The sequence below is a fragment of the Podarcis gaigeae genome, assembly GCF_964106915.1.
Source record: "Podarcis gaigeae genome assembly, chromosome: 6".
In the NCBI taxonomy this organism is placed as follows: domain Eukaryota; kingdom Metazoa; phylum Chordata; class Lepidosauria; order Squamata; family Lacertidae; genus Podarcis; species Podarcis gaigeae.
In genome coordinates this window covers 31,584,832-31,603,349 of record NC_139682.1, presented here as the reverse complement: position 1 = coordinate 31,603,349, position 18,518 = coordinate 31,584,832, and the positions used below count along the sequence as shown (strand labels likewise).

At 40.1% G+C, this 18,518-nt stretch overlaps 1 protein-coding gene across 2 annotated transcripts in view; it reads left to right on the top strand.

The window, feature by feature from the left end:
* MMP24 (matrix metallopeptidase 24) overlaps positions 1-18,518 on the top strand; it is a 35,643-nt gene that overhangs the window by 3,085 nt on the left and 14,040 nt on the right. For both annotated transcript variants that reach the window (XM_083746549.1, XM_083746550.1), the window contains exons 2-3: positions 11,463-11,611; positions 13,342-13,458. In XM_083746549.1, coding sequence (XP_083602675.1) covers positions 11,463-11,611; positions 13,342-13,458 — 266 coding nt within the window. The remainder of the gene's footprint in view (positions 1-11,462; positions 11,612-13,341; positions 13,459-18,518) is intronic.

Below are 18,518 nucleotides of genomic sequence, written 5' to 3'. Positions count from 1 at the left end.
TTCAGGCTGGTGCTTTCGGCTTCTTGTTACTGGAACAGAGCGGGATCTCAATGTTTGAGTTCCTATAAATACTGTAGAGGGGGTGTGGTGTCTAGCCTCCAATGTTCTGGGCAGAGAGGAAGTTCCCAGGCTAGTGTGCCTTTTCTTCTTTTGTTCCTTAATTACTTGAGAGATACCTTGAGTGATTTCTTGAGTGATATCCTGAGTACCACTTAGGTGGGTCATTAGGTGTGGATTAGTTGCTAAAGTCTTTGTGTCTTGACCTCTTGAACTTTGTGAAGAGTTTTCCTGAGATGGCTGTATTGCACTTAGTTGTGCTTTGGCTTGGCTTCGTGTATATGGGCGAGCCAATATCCTCAGAAACCCCAAGGATAAAATCCAGTTGGAAAACCAAGGGATCTATGAAATACCCTGCAAAGTCTGCCCAGCCACGTACATTGGACAAACAAACAGACGAATAAATGCACGTATCGCAGAACACAAGAATGCCGTCAAAAAAGAAGAAAAAACTTCCTCTCTTTTCCAACACATGAAAGAAACAGGACACGAAATTAATTTTGCAGATTCCAAATTGCTCTTTAACACGGAACATCACCACAAGAGAATAATCATGGAAGCCATCGAGATAGAGAAACACCCTCACAACATGAACAAGCGTGACGACACATCCCGCTTGCCAGACATCTGGAAATTAGCCCTCCCCACAAAAACTGACACCAGATCCAGAGGCACACAGAACGCCAACACCAATCAACCACACCAGACCCAAACCCAGACCCTCTCCACAGATGAATTACTGACACCATCCAGTAACCAATCCATGGTGGCACCTCCGGATGCTGCACCCCCCTGCAATCCCTACACAGATCTGGCTGACACAAGCCACAAAACCACAGCTCGCCCCTATACACGAAGCCAAGCCAAAGCACAACTAAGTGCAATACAGCCATCTTCTCAGGAAAACTCTTCACAAAGTTCAAGAGGTCAAGACACAAAGACTTCAGCAACTAATCCACACCTAATGACCCACCTAAGTGGTACTCAGGATATCACTCAAGAAATCACTCAAGGTATCTCTCAAGTAATTAAGGAACAAAAGAAGAAAAGGCACACTAGCCTGGGAACTTCCTCTCTGCCCAGAACATTGGAGGCTAGACACCACACCCCCTCTACAGTATTTATAGGAACTCAAACATTGAGATCCCGCTCTGTTCCAGTAACAAGAAGCCGAAAGCACCAGCCTGAAGATGACGAGTGAGACCTCGTCGAAACGTCGCCTAGACACCCCAACTTTTACACGGGAAGACACCCGAGGACACCAAAACCTGCATATATATATATATATATATATATATATATATATTTGCTTTCGTAGATTTCCCTTCCTGCACACAAAATCAAACTCAGGCCCCAATTCTTAAACAGCTGTTCTTATAATGACCAGCTTCTGGCACAATGCAGAGGTAAGAGGTGCCTGGTGGCAAACTGATGGAATGAGCCCTGCTTCCTATCTTTCTCACAGAGGCAGTCTGATGAAATGGCTGCTTCAAGGTGAAAGTTGAGGGAGAGGAGTCCTGATGGAGCTGGTCTGTCACAGCAGAACTGATGGAGTGAGCTCTGCTTTCCATCTCCCACTGACAAGCAGAAGGGGACAGATGGATTACAGCCTTAGTTGCAAACATAGGCTAATAGAGCCAAGTTTAATTGACAATGTGAATGATCAATAGATTAATTACATGCTATGCAATCAATAAATATATGTTAAACTATGCAGTTATGCTATCTGGATTTATGATATGGAGCAGGGGAAGAGTAGAGGAGGGAAATGAAAGCTAGAAACATAGATGTAAAGAAGCATAAAATGAATTGAAACAATAGAGTCATTAACAGTATTTACCCAAGTATTTTTTAAACTAGATATGTCCTCCTGGGTGCCATTTTTCATGAAGTTTGAACCATTAGTTCTCAAGCCATTTGCCCTAGGAGTAGCTACCATTCTCAAGTTCATTCAAATGATAGAAAATAATATGACATAATTTGCTTGTTTTATAGAAGTATTTACGAGAAATCTATTTGAATATAGAAATATTTGAATGAATAGTTGGGTCTCGAGCCCTGAATTATATTGTTAATGGGCGAGGTTGTACACACTACCTGGCACAGGTTCATACTGGTTGTTGTTGTTGCTGCATTGTATTGTGGAGGCAGCATAGCCGTGTATGAAAAGTATAGAGAAAAGCCATCCTCATAAGCAATTCATAAGCAATAGAAATGAGAGGCAAATATACTACAGGTACCATTAGGCATGCAATTTTCAAGTAAATGTATAGCTTCCCCGCCCTTGGGTTTGACAGTCTACAGATGCATGAAGTCCTTGGTGCTTTACTTTATATTCACTTGCTAAGTACTGAAGTACTAAGTACTTTGTGGACTTCAGCATCAGATCAATGAACGCAAGGTGCAGCTGCTGTGTAGGGTGACATTAACTAGCATGGGGTGGTTCTATCATTAGGCTTGAAGCTGCTCTGTCTCCTTGAAGAGGATGTAATTCTAGGTTAGAAATGAGTAGTTGCAAAGTAGCTTTCTGGCATTCTTGAGTAAGACCCATTTGTATACAGGTTAATCCTGCTATTTCCATAAATGATATTTCTACTAGGCGCTTATGTGAATTGTTGAAACAGGCCTAAAAGGTAAATACAAAGATATATATTGCCATTTTTAGGGCAATTGCCTGTTTGCTTTGAGCCTTAATTCAAATCTCTGAATATTTATTCTAAAGTTCAGTTTATGTTGCTAGACATTTGTTGGTGGTTGGTAGTCCTTTGAAACTAAAATATTTCTTCCCTTACACAAACTCTTGAGTTTGTCTTGAATGACAATAGCAGAAAGATTTCATCCAACAGAAATTACACCATAGTTCTTCCCAAAATCCAAACACGGATGTGAACCAAAGTCAGTTTAGGTGATAATGAATTTTTTTATCTGCCCAGATCCTTTTTGTGACATATTGAAAGAGCAGTCAATATATTCCATCTGAAGGAATTGTTTGCTGATGCAGCAAGTGTTGAGATTGGGCTGTTAGTCATTTGAGGCATGCATTGTAGAACTTATAGAAGCTTTCCTTCAGGTATCAGTTTGTCTGCTCATAATTAAAATATAATGCTAGAGAATATAAATTATTTAAATCTCCATGAAACTGAAATTGTTGCAGAGCAGTTATGGCTGTCCTGCTTCAAGCTACTGGTCAACTGAGGCAATCCTTATGGGGAATACAAAATGGTGGAAGGAGTGTTTAGCACAGCCCTCCTCAGGTGTATGGAGCCAGCTATGTGGTTCTTTGGATCACAGCCATTTTACTCTAACCATAAGATTCACAATATCATGCAGTTTCTAACACTAACTGTAGAGTGAAGAGATGATCATGTTAAAATATTCTGTTGGGTCATTAGGAGTCCATGTCTCAGCTTCTATTTTAAAGGGGTAAATAAATACTGTAACTGTAACTTTCTCCGTAATCACAGTAATGTTGAGTTGTGTGGTTACTGTTCTCTCCTTTTCGGTTCAGTTATTAATTTCTGTTCTTAGTGTATCTTGAGAAGCTTTAAACATTGTCCTCTACTCTATTGACTTGATGTCTTCATAAAAATAATTTTCATCTTTAAGTTTGGTTTTCTTTGACTTTGAAGTAGCTTTGACTTTAGAAGTTTTGAAGAAGCTACTAAAAGTGTTATTAAATACCTTTCCTCCACAGCAAGTTCTGTTTAATGTTTCCAAAATTATGGGCAGCATCTAACAAAATAAGTTGCATTAGCACAAGGATTTGTGTTTGTGCAGTAAAGCGCCCCTTCCTCTCTTTCCCTCTCTTACACACCACAAATCTTCTCGGGGGGGGGGGGGATGATTACACAGAATAGGTCTAGGGGTGTAGGGGGAAGAGAGGGTGGAGAAGTTCTGTTATACAACCTGAAATCCTTGCTCTAACATAACTAATTCATTGGATACCGTCCTGTGTTACTTTTTTTGGGGGGGGGAATGTTTGTACATAGCATACGTGTGTGTATGAATAGCATGATCAATTAGGCTGTAATGTATGCTAACGTATATCATAGTTTGTCTAATATCAATCTAAATTGGATACATCAGTTTACCAGTTTTTGGCAGTTAACCAAAGACCTCCACTAAACACATTATTATTATGTAGTCCATGTTCTTTCACCTTGCCATAATCTGTTATAATTTTGATATTGAATTCCTGTCTGCTGTATCAGTGACTGATTATTGAAAACATTGGGGGGCAATAAGTTAAAGATAGATCCAAGTATGGGCATAGCCGGGATTTTTGTTGGGAGGGGACAGGCCTTTTGTTAGCAGCGGGGGGGGGGACAGAACCTCAGTTTGCTATGTATTTTCATTGAATTTTATTGATGGGGGGCAGTTGCCCCTTGGCTGATCCGCTTCACATGCAACGCTAAGCTATGGCTTGTATAGGAAACAATGAGTTACTGTAGCTACCAGTTGTCCCACAGACAATGAACAAACCATGGCTTATTTATTTGAAGCTTGGTTTGTTTTCCAGCTTCTTGAACCTTTGCAGCTTGATGAGCTCTGAGGTTAGGTGGCCAAACATCCCATGGTTAAGGAAGGGTGCTAGTTTTCCACATAATATCAAGTCATAGTTAAAACAAATCAAGATTCATAAGCCAACAACAAGTCATGGCATCAGATTGTGGTTTGTTGGCTACAAATGCGCCATAGTTGAGCCACTGGGCAATGTTTACACAGAACACTAAAAAATGACTTAATAATCCATGTGAATCAGGCCAGTGTTAGCTGGTTTACCCCTTTTCATCTATCCAACAGGAAAAGTTAGTTCTCTTCACTGCATTCAGATTCTTACATATTAAATTATTTAATATAGCCGACTAAAGAATTAAATAGTGTTTCATAGCTGAAGCTAGAAAAAATTGAAACAAAGTAAGGAACATTTTTCCGATGACAGCAATAGGCTTTCTGACCACTGTCTTCCAGGGTGGTACATAAAATGCCAACTGTTTCAATTTCCCAGAACAGAGATGAGTTTTCTAGAATATTTGTTCCGCCTATAGTTTTAATGTGAAAAATCCAGTGAACTGTTTCAGGCAGGCATTAGGATTCTCAGTCCCCCCCCCCCCTTTCCGTTAACATTTTGTTTGAGTACATTTCCCTATACAATTCTGGCAATATCATTTATATGAACTCATGCACCTGAATGTTTTAAGTTCTCTGTTTCCTGAAAAGTTAATCAGATTAAAAGTATATAGAAGAGGGGGGAAATGCTTTGTGCATATTAAAATACCTTGGTCCTATAATTTGGACCTCAAAACTCATAAATGGGTTTTATTATTAAGTCCAAAAGAAATATTGTAACCCTGGGGAGGGGGGAGTTTCAGATGTTTGGGTGAAAATATAGAATCATGGGTTTCTGCCTTAGCTCTGCCACTGCAGGAATTAAAGTACTAAATTGGTCATTTCCCTAAGGTTCAGGGAACGCTGTAAGAAATGTTAATGCACTGTGGAGTTTTGAATGCCACTTTACTGATTCTGAAGGGGAAGCGGTCAATCCTGTCAAAAAACTCATTTTATCCCATTTTATATGGCTGTTCTTCTTTATATAGATTATGGTCACCTGAAGACTGGGGGGGGGGAATATTCTCACCTTCAAGCTTTCTTTTGCAGCTAATCACCCTTAATATGCTGTTGTTGGCATCTGTCTGTGTTGGTAGACAGATTGGTCTTACAGCCACAGCAGGCGAGGTAAATTTCTAACAGTGACTTCACTTTACCTCGCCTGCTGTGGCTGTAGAGACGGATACAGGAGAGACATGTTTTGTTGCAGTTGGGGCAGATGAAGGTACCTGGTTAAGATGCTTTAGATGCACCATGACGTTTCTTCTCTGCACTCCTCCCAGTGGTCATTCCTCCTCTGGCCACTGCAATGGATGCACGACCTGACTGCCTGCCTCCAGGCACTGCGGTTGTTGATGCTGCCAGCCTTCAAATCATGTTTGCAGACATCTTTGTAACACAGAATTGGTCTGCCAATGGGTTTGGTGCCACCCATAATAGTCCTCTAACTTAAATGTGTTATAGTTTTGGAAATTGTCTTCCTGCAGTCGTTCTGCTAGAATTGGAGAAAGTAATGATGTGCCTAGTATACAGGGGCAAATTTTTAAACATCCTAAGAAAGCTGAAAGATTTCTGAGACCCGTCTTAAGGTCAAAAGTGAGTGCAGGTAAAATTAATCTTTTGCATCCTGAAATAATGGGCATAATTCTTAGTTCTCCAAAATGTACAGTTACAGGAGAGTAACAAGGGGAGAGAATATGGGGGATCCATCTGTGTGGAATGCCAACTGCCTTGAAGGCAAGGCCAGCCTGCAACACTGCCATTTATGTCTACCATTACCTTTGTGGGCTGATTTTCTGCCTGGGAGGGTGCAGCTATACAATTCCCTTGTCATCACTAAGTGATTTCAGCCTGCTTTCTCTTGTCTCCCCTTGTCGCCTAGCTCTGCCCAATAATTGCTTTAAGTGCTTTTTATTTTTGCTCTCTTGTTTGATTATCACACACACACACACACACACACACACACACAAATGTGAAGAGAGATGCTAAAATTTTAAAGCTGAAATTAAAAGGGAAACTCGTAGTGGTGGGGGAAGTAGCCCAGTAAAATGCAACTTACCAGGAAAGTCATGCCTTTTTAGTTGGTGCTACAACACCAACAATTATTTTAATAATTAAACAAGCAAAAGTGCATTTTAGTGCAAATAAGACAGATTTTTAAAATTATCATCATCATCACCACACTCACAAAAATGGCATGCATCGGGTGTACCAGGAATGGGGAACCTGTGGCCCTTTGGATACTGCTAGACTACAACTCCCATCACCCCTCACCACTGGCCATGTTTGCTGAAACTGAGAGCAGCTGGAGTCCAACAATATTTTTTTATGGCTGCAGGTTCTCCATCTCCTAGTATAGATGCACGGGGATAGCCTCACTTGCTCGATAAAGCACTGCACATATTACAGCTAAGGGCTGTATCCGTACCACCCGACCTTTTCAGACTCAAGACAGGGACATACGTCTTCTGAGATGATCTTCTGGGTGAGTCACATGACCCATGCCTTGCTCTCGCCACCCCCCAAAAGGCAAGGGCAAAGGTATGGCACTCAAAAGGGTTGCCGCAATCTTGCAAGAAAAAATGGGATATCCCATTTTCTTCTGGGGCACGTAGCAGGTTTCTGGTGCTGTGCATGTGGGGTCCCCTAGGATAAAGGGGCTTAACATTTCCTTCCCTCCCCCTCCCCCCCCCGCATCTCTGCAAATCTGCTCTGCAGGGTCCCCATCCCTTTGGAGGGTGCACGTGAGGGCTGGAAGGAACAGGGCAGGAAGAAGAACTTCTGTTCCGCAGGTAGAACTGCATTGTTGTTCAATACAATCAGGTTTTCTGCAGAAAAAAAGATGGGGACATCCTACAAAATGATGATAACGACATATAGATGCCCCAATTAAAAAATGAGTTCCAAAAGCATGATAATTTGGCTTGGTAATTTAGTGATTTGGTAAAATGTTGGTGTGAAAGAATTCTAATACTTCCTGCTTTTAATAAACACACCTTGAAAAAATATGAAGGGCCCAGTTTCTTTCTCTGAGGAATAAGGTTGCCTACCATTGATGTGTTTTTATTTATTTATATTTTAATAGCCGCTTACACACAGTTCTCAATGTGATGTGAAATAAAAGCACCTTAAAAACAATTAAACAATTAAAAATAAACACACAAATAACATATATCCCAAACCCATTCATGTAGCTGGAACAAAAATGTCCTCAATTGTTTCCAGAAAGTGTAGCCAGTGGGCACTTACTGTATCTTGTCAGGAATACTGTAACACAGAGCAGGGCTTTCAGTGTGGCTGCCCCTGTTCAGAATTAGCGTGGAGCAGGCCTCTGATAGCTTTGGAATTTGCAGAATTAGCCCTCTCACAGACCACAGTGACCTAATAGGTGCATAAAAGATAAAGGTGTATTGGTTTCTCCTCTTGTATGGTTAGAGGAAGCTTACCCAAGCCCTGCGAGAAGAAGGCTTGTTGACATTGTTGTTGAGCTGGATTTGTGGTAAATTGAGATCAATATGTCAGAACTTTTTGGATTGAAAAATTGGGCTTTTGTGATCAAAGATACCTATGATCTTAGTTTGGAGTGTTTAGTAATTGAGATCCTAGATAATTAGCAGAGACAAATAAAGTAGGATTTTAGTTTTGAAAGCATACCCAAAGAACAATCCTCCTTGATGAGCAATATAGGAGAACACTGCCTTTCAATGGAACCAACAGCTAGTTCTAAAATTGATGATACCTTATCCTGGAAGCCCCCAAAATTATTTGTGTAGCTAACTGATGAACAGATGTTGTGTCTGCCTAATAGCCTTTCTATGGCTTAATGACTCAGGATTTTGTTTTTGTCATTTTAATACATCTGGAATCTAAAAACTGGCTGGCTGATACCTCTGCCCACCCCCCACCCCTTTTTACTGCTTTTATATATTTTCAATAATGCAAAACGAGAATCAAAGGAAAAAGAAAAACTCATAACAATAAAGCACAAAAAAACAAGGGCATTGTCATGTAGGAATCCTACCAGTATGTAGATTTGATTCACAAGACCTCAGGTATTTTCAGGTGCTTGAGGCACTTATAGTAGTGCTGCATGAATTTTGTGTTTTGTCCATTAAGACCAGAGCTTTTAGTGTCATGATACCTGCCCTTCAAAATGTGCTTGCAATGAGCACTAGGCAGAGACCTACAATATGGCATTTAGGTACCTGCTTAACATATACCTGTTCTCCCAAGCTTTCCCTGAGAGGTGATCCACCTATATTGACATGCTAATTGGTTTATCCTGTATTATGCAGTGTAGGTGATAATGGAAATGGTTGCAAATAAATAAATATGTGGTCACCCTGGGCTGTCATTTAGTAAATCCTCTGAAATGGATGCAAGTCAGTGTTGCGACACCATTGTGCATTAATTTTTTTTTTATAAAATCTGTCTTATTAGACCTAATGACATAAATTGAGACAACTTGTGTATTTTTATGTATTAAGTTAACAGCAGAGCAGGATTATGCAGCTTTCAAATTAAAGCAAAATACATTTCTAAAATATACTCAACAATGTGCAAATTACCTAGGTGGGCTGGCTGTATAGTTGAGGCAGAGAGCACCAAAGCTTCTTTCTGCATTTCAGGATGTATTGGCTCAAATCAATGAAGTTTTGTTTCTCAGGCTTCGGGTGAGACATTTGTTTAGGATTTCATTAAATTGAACTGTCTTGAAATATTTTTAAAATCATGTTGCAAATGGCTCAAGTGATTATGATCAGTGCCTACCTACTGAAAATTAGTGGCCATGTATCCAATGGGTATAAGTTTTAATCTAGATTGTTATGGTACGGTAATTCCTATATATGTCTAACCCCATTTAATTTTTGATTTCTTCAACTCTTTGTCATATCATTATTTGCTGTTATTTTTGTCCTGGACTGTTGTTCTGGGATTGAGTTATTTAGCATTTTAAATACAACATAAATATACTAATATATGTGTGTATATATATATAAAATATATATATACACACACACACACACACGTATATTATATATATATATATATATATATATATGAACAAAGTCATGCGAGTGAAAATCCATTGCACGAGTAGATGGGCACAACTGGATATTGCTATGTATTTATGAAAGAGAAAATACAAGTATAATTGGAGAAATGTTGCAGTATATAACAGCTTTGTGGGGATATTTTATATAGAAACAGTATGGAAGAAAGAGTTCAATCCTAACCCTCTTTCCAAGTCCCAAGCATGATCTCTTCCCTGCCTCTTCCCACCCTGTCCTCCTCCTGGTGTGGCTGCTTTTTGTTAAGAAAGAAATGTCCTAAGCATGCTATTTTTAAAAAATGTCACCAACGTAACATTTTTAGTCCTCAGAATGTAGACTATTTTGAGTAAATTACTACTGTAGTCTGTAATAGTTGTGCAATAGAGCTACATTGGTTGATGTCAAAACCTAAGACATTACTGCTACGTTGAAAATATGTTGAATTGGTTTAACTTGTGAGCTCTGCTCTATACATGACAGGTCTGTAAACATCTTATCATCAGAATTTGCAAACATTGTGTGCGTTATGCTGGTAAATCCTATGTAGGTAGCAACACCAGTTAAGGTTGCTTTATGACTTACTTTCAATAGAGAACTAACTTTTTCACTTTTTAATCTAATATCAAATTTAAATCCTAGCTGTTTACATAATCCTTTTAGAATTCTATGGACTAATGGTGACTTTATTCCCTTCCCCCATTTTATATGCAATAGAGGGAGATCTTGAACAGGGACTGTCACATATAGTTTGAACCAAAGCTTTGTTTGGAAACAGGACAGTCCTTTGCTTGAGGCTGCCTCCAGTCAGACTGGACAGCCATGATCGAGACTAGAGGAACAAATAGTCTGATCTGTTATAAGACAATGTTTTAATTTTTTCCTTTGAATGTGTTCTTAAAGTCTTTCAAATATTGTTCATATTTAAATGCATTAATTTCCTACGTTGTCTTGTCACACCCTAATTTGATTCTCATTGGAACTTTATGTAGTCTGCAGCACTTTGATAACACAAAAACCATGCGGACTACTATCGTAAACAGGTTTATACATTTTGGGTATGACAAAAAAAAACAAGAGTGTGAAACAAAAATGTGTGGGCAATATACCCTCCACCCTCAGAACCACCTGGCATATACTTTAAAATAAGCACTCAGCTGAAATTGAGATATGTACACTAATGACCTGTATGCAGACAAAAGAGATAAATTTGCACACAAACTGTAATTCAACCACCCCTGGGAGGTTAGCAAACTAGCACTGATTATGGCAATCAGGCTTTGCTCATGTTGTACTTTTATTGTTATCCTCAAAACAGCATGTATTCAGATATACCAAGCAAAATGAATGAGCTCAAAATATGCAGCAAACTGTTTCAGCTTTGGATTTACAGTGGTACCTCGGGTTAAGTATTTAATTCGTTCCGGAGGTCCGTTCTTAACCTGAAACTGTTCTTAACCTGAAGCACCACTTTAGCTAATGGGGCCTCCTGCTGCTGCCATGCCGCTGGAGCACTATTTCTGTTCTCATCCTGAAATAAAGTTCTTAACCCGAAGCACTATTTCTGGGTCAGCGGAGTCTGTAACCTGAAGCGTATGTAACCTGAAGCGTCTGTAACCCAAGCTACCACTGTACATTAAAACGAATAGAGTGTAACACTTTAAAAATAACACATCTAACCTGCTTATATATACTGTCAAATCAGACTATGTTGTAAATGTGGTTTCGCTTTACCATATTTTTCAGAGCTGGTTAAAAACCTATGGTTATCTGCTCCCTTCTGACACCCGAATGTCTGCTCTGCACTCAGGAAAAGTTATGCAGTCTGCAGTCACCACTATGCAGCAGTTTTATGGCATCCCTGTGACAGGAGTGTTGGACCCAACGACTATTGAGTAAGAGTTACTTCTGTAAACAGTTGAAAGCATTGTATTCACCAAAATCATCATTAATTGCTGGATGAAATCCTGTATAATGTGCACCTGCATAAATTCACGTGGTGCTTATGTATTCTCTGGAACAGAACATGTCTCTGACTCCTGGCTCAAATGGCCAACCAAGCCCCATTTCTTGCTAAATAAATTTAACTGGAAATGAACTGATCAACTAACATAATCCATGTTAAATCCAAAATAAGTGTGTTCATACAGGGATTTGTGCTGGTTTAACTAAATCGGTTTAACAACTGGAACTCTGTGCATCACAGAGACATGCAAAAATAACATTGTGTTCAATGTATAATATAAGCATTATTGTGTTTTGTCTAAATCCCATATATACAGAGGTACTGCAGTTCTATATCTTAAACCGTTCTATATTCTGGAAGATATGCTATTTCAAAATGCGTCTCTGACATAATCTGAGCCTGATCTTTACTGATTTGCGTAGTGCCAAACTGCATGAGATGTTATTAATGTGCACATGATTTTTCTTGCAGAAATAACTAGCAGAGCTGGACGGTTGTGGGGAGTGATGTTCCATATTGGAACTCTGGCATGGAGCAGAAAGTTCTTTAGCCCTCTAGTGTGCTGCAATTGCAATCTGGAACAGGGGAACCCCATTCCTGCAATTTACGTGGGCAGAGGAGCATTAGCTACTTCTGAAAGAAAAATCACACATTAAGAGCAAATAGTTTGGCTCTTATGTACACATAGTTATATGAATGTCAACTTTCCTTCCTTCCTGCTTCCTACAGCTCAGAATGTAGATAAACTGATTGGTAAATGTATTGGTATTTTTACTTTGGTCTAATCTATAATGGAGGGACGTGGGTGGCGCTGTGGGTTAAACCACAGAGCCTAGGACCTGCCGATTAGAAGGTCAGCGGTTCGAATCCCCGCGACGGGGTGAGCTCCCGTCGCTCGGTCCCTGCTCCTGCCCACCTAGCAGTTTGAAAGCAAGTCAGAATGCAAGTGGATAAATAGGTACTGCTCCGGTGGGAAGGTAAACGGCGTTTCCGTGTGCTGCTCTGGTTCACCAGAAGCCGCTTAGTCATGCTGGCCACACGACCCGGAAGCTGTACGCCGGCTCCCTCGGCCAATAAAGCGAGATGAGTGCCACAACCCCAGAGTCGGCCATGACTGGACCTAATGGTCAGGGTCCTTTAATCTATAATGGATCCAAGTCATTGTTAAAATATTGTTTTAAGCTCCCTCCCCACTTTCCTGAGTGATTTGGAAATTCCAGAGACAGGTGCTTTTTTTGTTTGTTGTTGCTGTTGTTTTGCGGTTTCCCTGTGAAGAAAGAGAGTCCTGAAAATGTGTGGAGTCTTGAAAGGATAGGAGAAACTGCATGCATGAAAGTGGCACTAGTTCTTAAACATCTTCAGTCTCCAAAAGCAACAGCAAGCCCTCAAGATTGCTTCTTGCTACCCTGCTTCAACAACTGTAAAAGCTATTTTTCTGGCCCAGTTCAAGCTGCCCTTTTCTTTATTCCATTTCAGCGCCTGCCCTCCGGGCAGAACACCCTTAGGCAGGCAGGTGTAATCTGCATTCCTAGTTTATCTCGGTTGCCCATTAATTAGCATTCATTATTTGTAGCTGAACCACCAAACAGGGCAGCCTAGCTCATAACCATGTCATTTAGCATATTTCCCAGACTCACTAGGGAATATTTCGCTTTCTAGGTGGATGAAGAAGCCTCGCTGTGGTGTTCCTGATCATCCCCACCTAAGCCATAGACGAAGGAGCAAGCGATATGCACTAACTGGACAAAAGTGGAGGCAGAAGCATATCACATACAGGTGTGTATAATCCGGTATTTTAAAGTTCAATACATAGATATTCAACTGAGTTCTATAGGGTGCGTGTGCATGTTTGCTTGTTATGTAACAATCAATATCCCTAGGTAATTTTGACTTATTTAATTGCCTGCTGCATATAAATGCCCAGGATACACATTTTCAGTAAGGATAAGCAATTGGAGTCACCTAGTCCAAATCTCTTCCCTTCAGAGGTACTGCCTGCTCCCAAATCGCCCCAGAAGACATGTGACAGGAGTGGCAAGTCAAACCACTGTCTCCCAGCTTCTGTTTCCTATCTATAAAATGAAAATACAAACAATTATGGAAGCATTATATTATATTATATTGTATTGTATTAGTAACCATAGCATAAGTCATGGGTTTGAGCCCCACGTCGGGCAAAAGATTCCTGCATTGCAGGGGGTTGGACTAGATGACCCTCGTGGGCCCTTCCAACTCTACTGTTCTGTGATTCTAAGCATTCACACAAAAATGATATAACTCTTTAAAAATACTTATGTGTTTATACTAATAAAATTGTGCTGCCCCCACTGTCAGAGGCAGTATGCTTCTGAATGCTCGCTGTTGGAAGGGAGAGTGCTGTTGCACTCAGGTTATGCTTGTGGGCTTCCCAGGGGCATCTGCTTGGCCACTGTGAGAACAAGGCTGTGTCACTAGATGGGCCACTGCCTGGTCCAAAAGGGCATTTATTATGTCTTATGCAAATATAGCACCACACAGGGCTTGATTCTTTTATGTGTTATACATATTATATACATAGAGATGTGGGTGGCGAAGTGGTCTAAACCATGGAGCCTCTTGGGCTTGCCAATCAGAAGGTCGGTGGTTCAGATCCCCACGACGGTGTGAGCCCCCGTTGCTCTGCCCCAACCCCTGCCAACCTAGCAGTTTGAAAGCATACCAGTGCAAGTAGATAAACAGGTACCACTGTGGCGGGAAGGTAAATGGCATTTCTGTGTGCTCTGGCTTCCGTCATAGTGTTCTGTGCACCAGAAGCGGTTTAGTCATGCTGGTCACATGATCTGGAAAGCTGTCTGTGGACAAACACCAGCTCCCTTGGCCTGAAAGTGAGATGAGCACCGCAACCACATTGGCCTTTGATTGGACTTAACTGTCCAGGGGTCCTTTACCTTTACCCATTATTATTTTTTGCTTACATTTTTTGGATATACTTAGTCAGACATTTTGTTAAAAAACAACACAATTAATGAGTGACTTGGACATAAGCGGGCATTCAATGCAGCAGGTAGTCTGACCCAGGCAAAGCTTGACTGCCAAATTCCATGTATAAAATTAGCTTAAAATGGATTTCTTCTTCATTGCTAACTGCAAAGGAATTTATAAGTAAAAAGACAACAGGGTATTTTCTTTCTTTCTTTAAAGCCCTTTAATCATTTATTTTTGCTATCTTTAATCTGATGTCTGACACACTTACTCCCTCTAAACTTAGCTGAAAAGGTGACTTTGTTAGTTATTTTATCTTAATTTATTCCAACCTTGCAAGATGGAAGTGATTGCAAAGTCTGCTTCAGGGAGAATGCTACATTTCAGTCTGCCTAAGTGATGAATTTCAATAGATAATGGTATTTTTAGCTTACTTTATTAAAAAAAAAAAGTAGGAGCCAAAAGTTCCATGTTAAAATTGGACTTAAATTAGGCTCTCCATTCCCCTGTATTCTTTGCTTAGTTATTGGTAGAATGTCCATGAATGCATTCCTTTGTGTGTGTTGCCCCTTTCATTGAAGTAAATGGGGAAATCTCTTTGAAGTCTGACAGCTCCATATGTACCTTTACAATTTGCCAATTCCTTCCTTGACCTCCAAGCATGCAGCAATATGGCTTTGCCACCCTTCCCTCAAGCTTGCTGTGGCACAAGCAGAGAGTGTTGTTTTCCTGTTTGTTACGCTGGATTGGGATGAAAGTGGACAAATTGAACACTGTCCAAGAGCCAAAGATTCATACAGATTTTCTGTACTGGTGTTCCTAAAGCAACAGATTGAGATTTGGGATTCTTCAAGATTTGGGATTCTTTAGGACACCTGAAAGACTTTGTATACACCTCTAGTATGGACACAGCTATCAATCTAATGATAGCTGCTATAGTAACAATATCCTTCTTTTAGAAAAGAAATAGATTGCTCCACCTCTCTTGGGTTGTGTTCAGGTTTAGAATCATAGAGTGGTGGCCAGGAGCAAAAGAGGACAGGGCCCCTGCACCTTTACCCCTGCTGAAATTTAGCCTTCTGTACAATTATCAAAAGGGCTGAACCCCGGCTTTCTTTTGCATCTGGCCACCCTAAACTCATCATGTGATAAGATAAGCCACTTAGTACAGATCAGAGAAGGACAAGCACTAGACTACAGTTTCATGCAAAAGTGCTTACCGGGTACTTACTGTTTGTAACGCGTTGGTGCTTCTGGAAATAGATGTCTGTGTTTGTTATTTATTTGTGCATGCTTTATGTTGTTTATGGGATGGCATTAAAGGGCATCAGTCCACATGTGCAACTGGCTTCCACTCCATGTGCAACACAGGTTTTCCATTCCATTTCCTTCCCTGCACTTCTAGCAAAAAGCGTGCTAGAATGTCCCTGTTTTCTGAGGAATGTTGGAGGGTATGTGTTCGTAAAGAAATTGCCATCTTGTATGCATTACCATAGTGTGATACAAGTTTTACAGAAATGTTTGTAATTAAAACTATTTGGAATTTTTTAAATGCAGATTAGGGTTATTTGCATAAGTCAATTTGTATCAGAACATTTAAAAATGTTCTGATGCCCTAGATTTGAACATGATCTAATTTAGTACTATTTTTATTTTACTTGCATTTGGTAAACCAGAGATGGCTAAGCTCTAACTCTCTGGACCTTGCTCAACTATAGGTCCCAAAACTAAAGATAATAGCAATGAAAAGAATTAATTACAACCTTGAGACTGCTAAACTTGACTAATACTGCATTTACAGTTGGAAAAATAAAGCTCTAGACCCCACATCACCGTTTATATGGAGACAATATTTTCCTTTTAGTTGCCTCGATAGGCAGCTTTTGATTTAGTCCCCTATTGATAATTCCTTGTACAATTTCAGGCTGCAGTATTTCACAATTTTATCTGAAAATTTGGTAGCTACTTTTTAACTAGAGGCTGACAACTACTAATGTATAGCCATGCTTCCCTCTGGTGGTTGATGCTGGTGACTACAACCAATTTTTAAGTGCTGGTATTTTAAAGGTTTTCAGACTTTGCTTTGGTTTCTGTGTTTATTCTTTTAGTTAGGAACTCTTGGACATGCCATGGAACATTAATTATAGCTGAGGATTCAAAGATATGGAGGAGTGACCATGTCTGTTGTTGGCTCTGCCCTTAGTGAGCAGAGTGTGTTCCAGAGATTATGCCTGTTAACAGTTGTCCATGAATGCATGGAGCGAACGAAGGCTGGAAGTCAACATGGTTCTACAGCAATCCTTCCATCAGCACAAACATTTCAGCTTGCCAAGTGGAACACTCTCTGGCCTCTTCCCCCTGCATGTTGTTCTGGTGGTTCTCCTGTCCCCCACAGAGCCAAATGGGGGGTACGGAGGGGGGAGAGAAGACTCATTGCACTAGCAGCACTTCTTGTGCTGACTGCTCCTAGTGTAACTGCTTAGTTTAAACCAGGCCAGAATATTTTAATAGGTAGTCTAAGATAAAATATTATAGAGTCAAATTGATCAATTGTAACTATTTTTAGTTACAATTAATTGCAATTTATGGGCCATTACAGACCCAATCCTTTTCATTTCAGGTCCAAAGAATGTTGGCCATATTGATAAAATAGGAGTTTCCACCCTGAAGGGTTATAAAGTTGGCTTATTGAACAAACCATGCTTTAAGGTTAAGCTGTATTGCAAAACTATGATTAAACAAACAAACAAAAAAAGGAGTGAAAACCTCTGACCTCATGGCTATGTCATCTGAGTGTCAGAAAACTCGTTCCTGTAAAGATGTCATCTATCCTTTCTTTCTTGTAATTCACTGTACCTTATTTTGCATGTGAGGTGATTTCCCAGTCTCCCTTTCCTGTCACCTAACATTGTTTTTTATCAACATTTATTAATTTTTGTCTTTCTGGTTTTCCTAAACCCTGATTCTTCTCTCTCTTACTCTTCTCGTGTGAGAATCTATCAACATTCTCATCCTTTACTGACATTACTCTGATTCTGTGATATCCTGTGGTTAAATCATCTGTGCTAATCACAGTATTCTAGATGAAGGCAATTCATTGATTTTGTACAATGGTGTAACATTTCACATGCCTTTTCCACCCTGCACATTATCAATGGCAACATGCTTTTTAGACTATAGCCTGCTAACATTACTGAGTCAGTCACTTATACCCATATAAGAAGCAAATGGCACTAGTAATAGATTCTGCAGTCGTTGTGGACAAAGTTGAGCATTGCGGTTGGATGGGATGCTAAGCAGTTACACTATAGAGACAGTTCTGTATTACATATGGGGATTATCTGGGATTAATTCCACCAAGTGACCACACTGACAAGCTGATTGGCTTTCTGTATAGCAGCTTGTAGAGTTTATCCCACTGCCAGGTTTGCTGCTGTGTAGGGTTTTGAATAGAGAGAGATGATGTATTGGGGCCTCTAAACTATAGCCAAATAGGTTCCTGTTTCTGGACTGAGACAACATTGCGAGGAGAGGTTACACTGAATCAACTCGTCCAGTCTCCAGTATTCAGAAATGCTTTGCCAGTCTGGTAGCCGAAAGGGTTGAGCACAGCCTTCATAATTTGCATTCCAGATTCAGTGCAGAACTGTGATTAGGAAATAAAGGTATATTACTGTGTCCAAAACACTTCCCGTATGTCCAGTTGGGAGCTCAGGAACCTGTCATCTGACCAAGCCTTGAGTATTCACATTGAGAGGACAGTAAATGGCTCTTATCAGTGGTGGCCTTGTTGTTGTGGATTAGCTGTTGGAATGCAATACTTTTAAGTCATTACGTTTTCTGAATTTTGTTAACCCTCTAGTTATTATTATGTA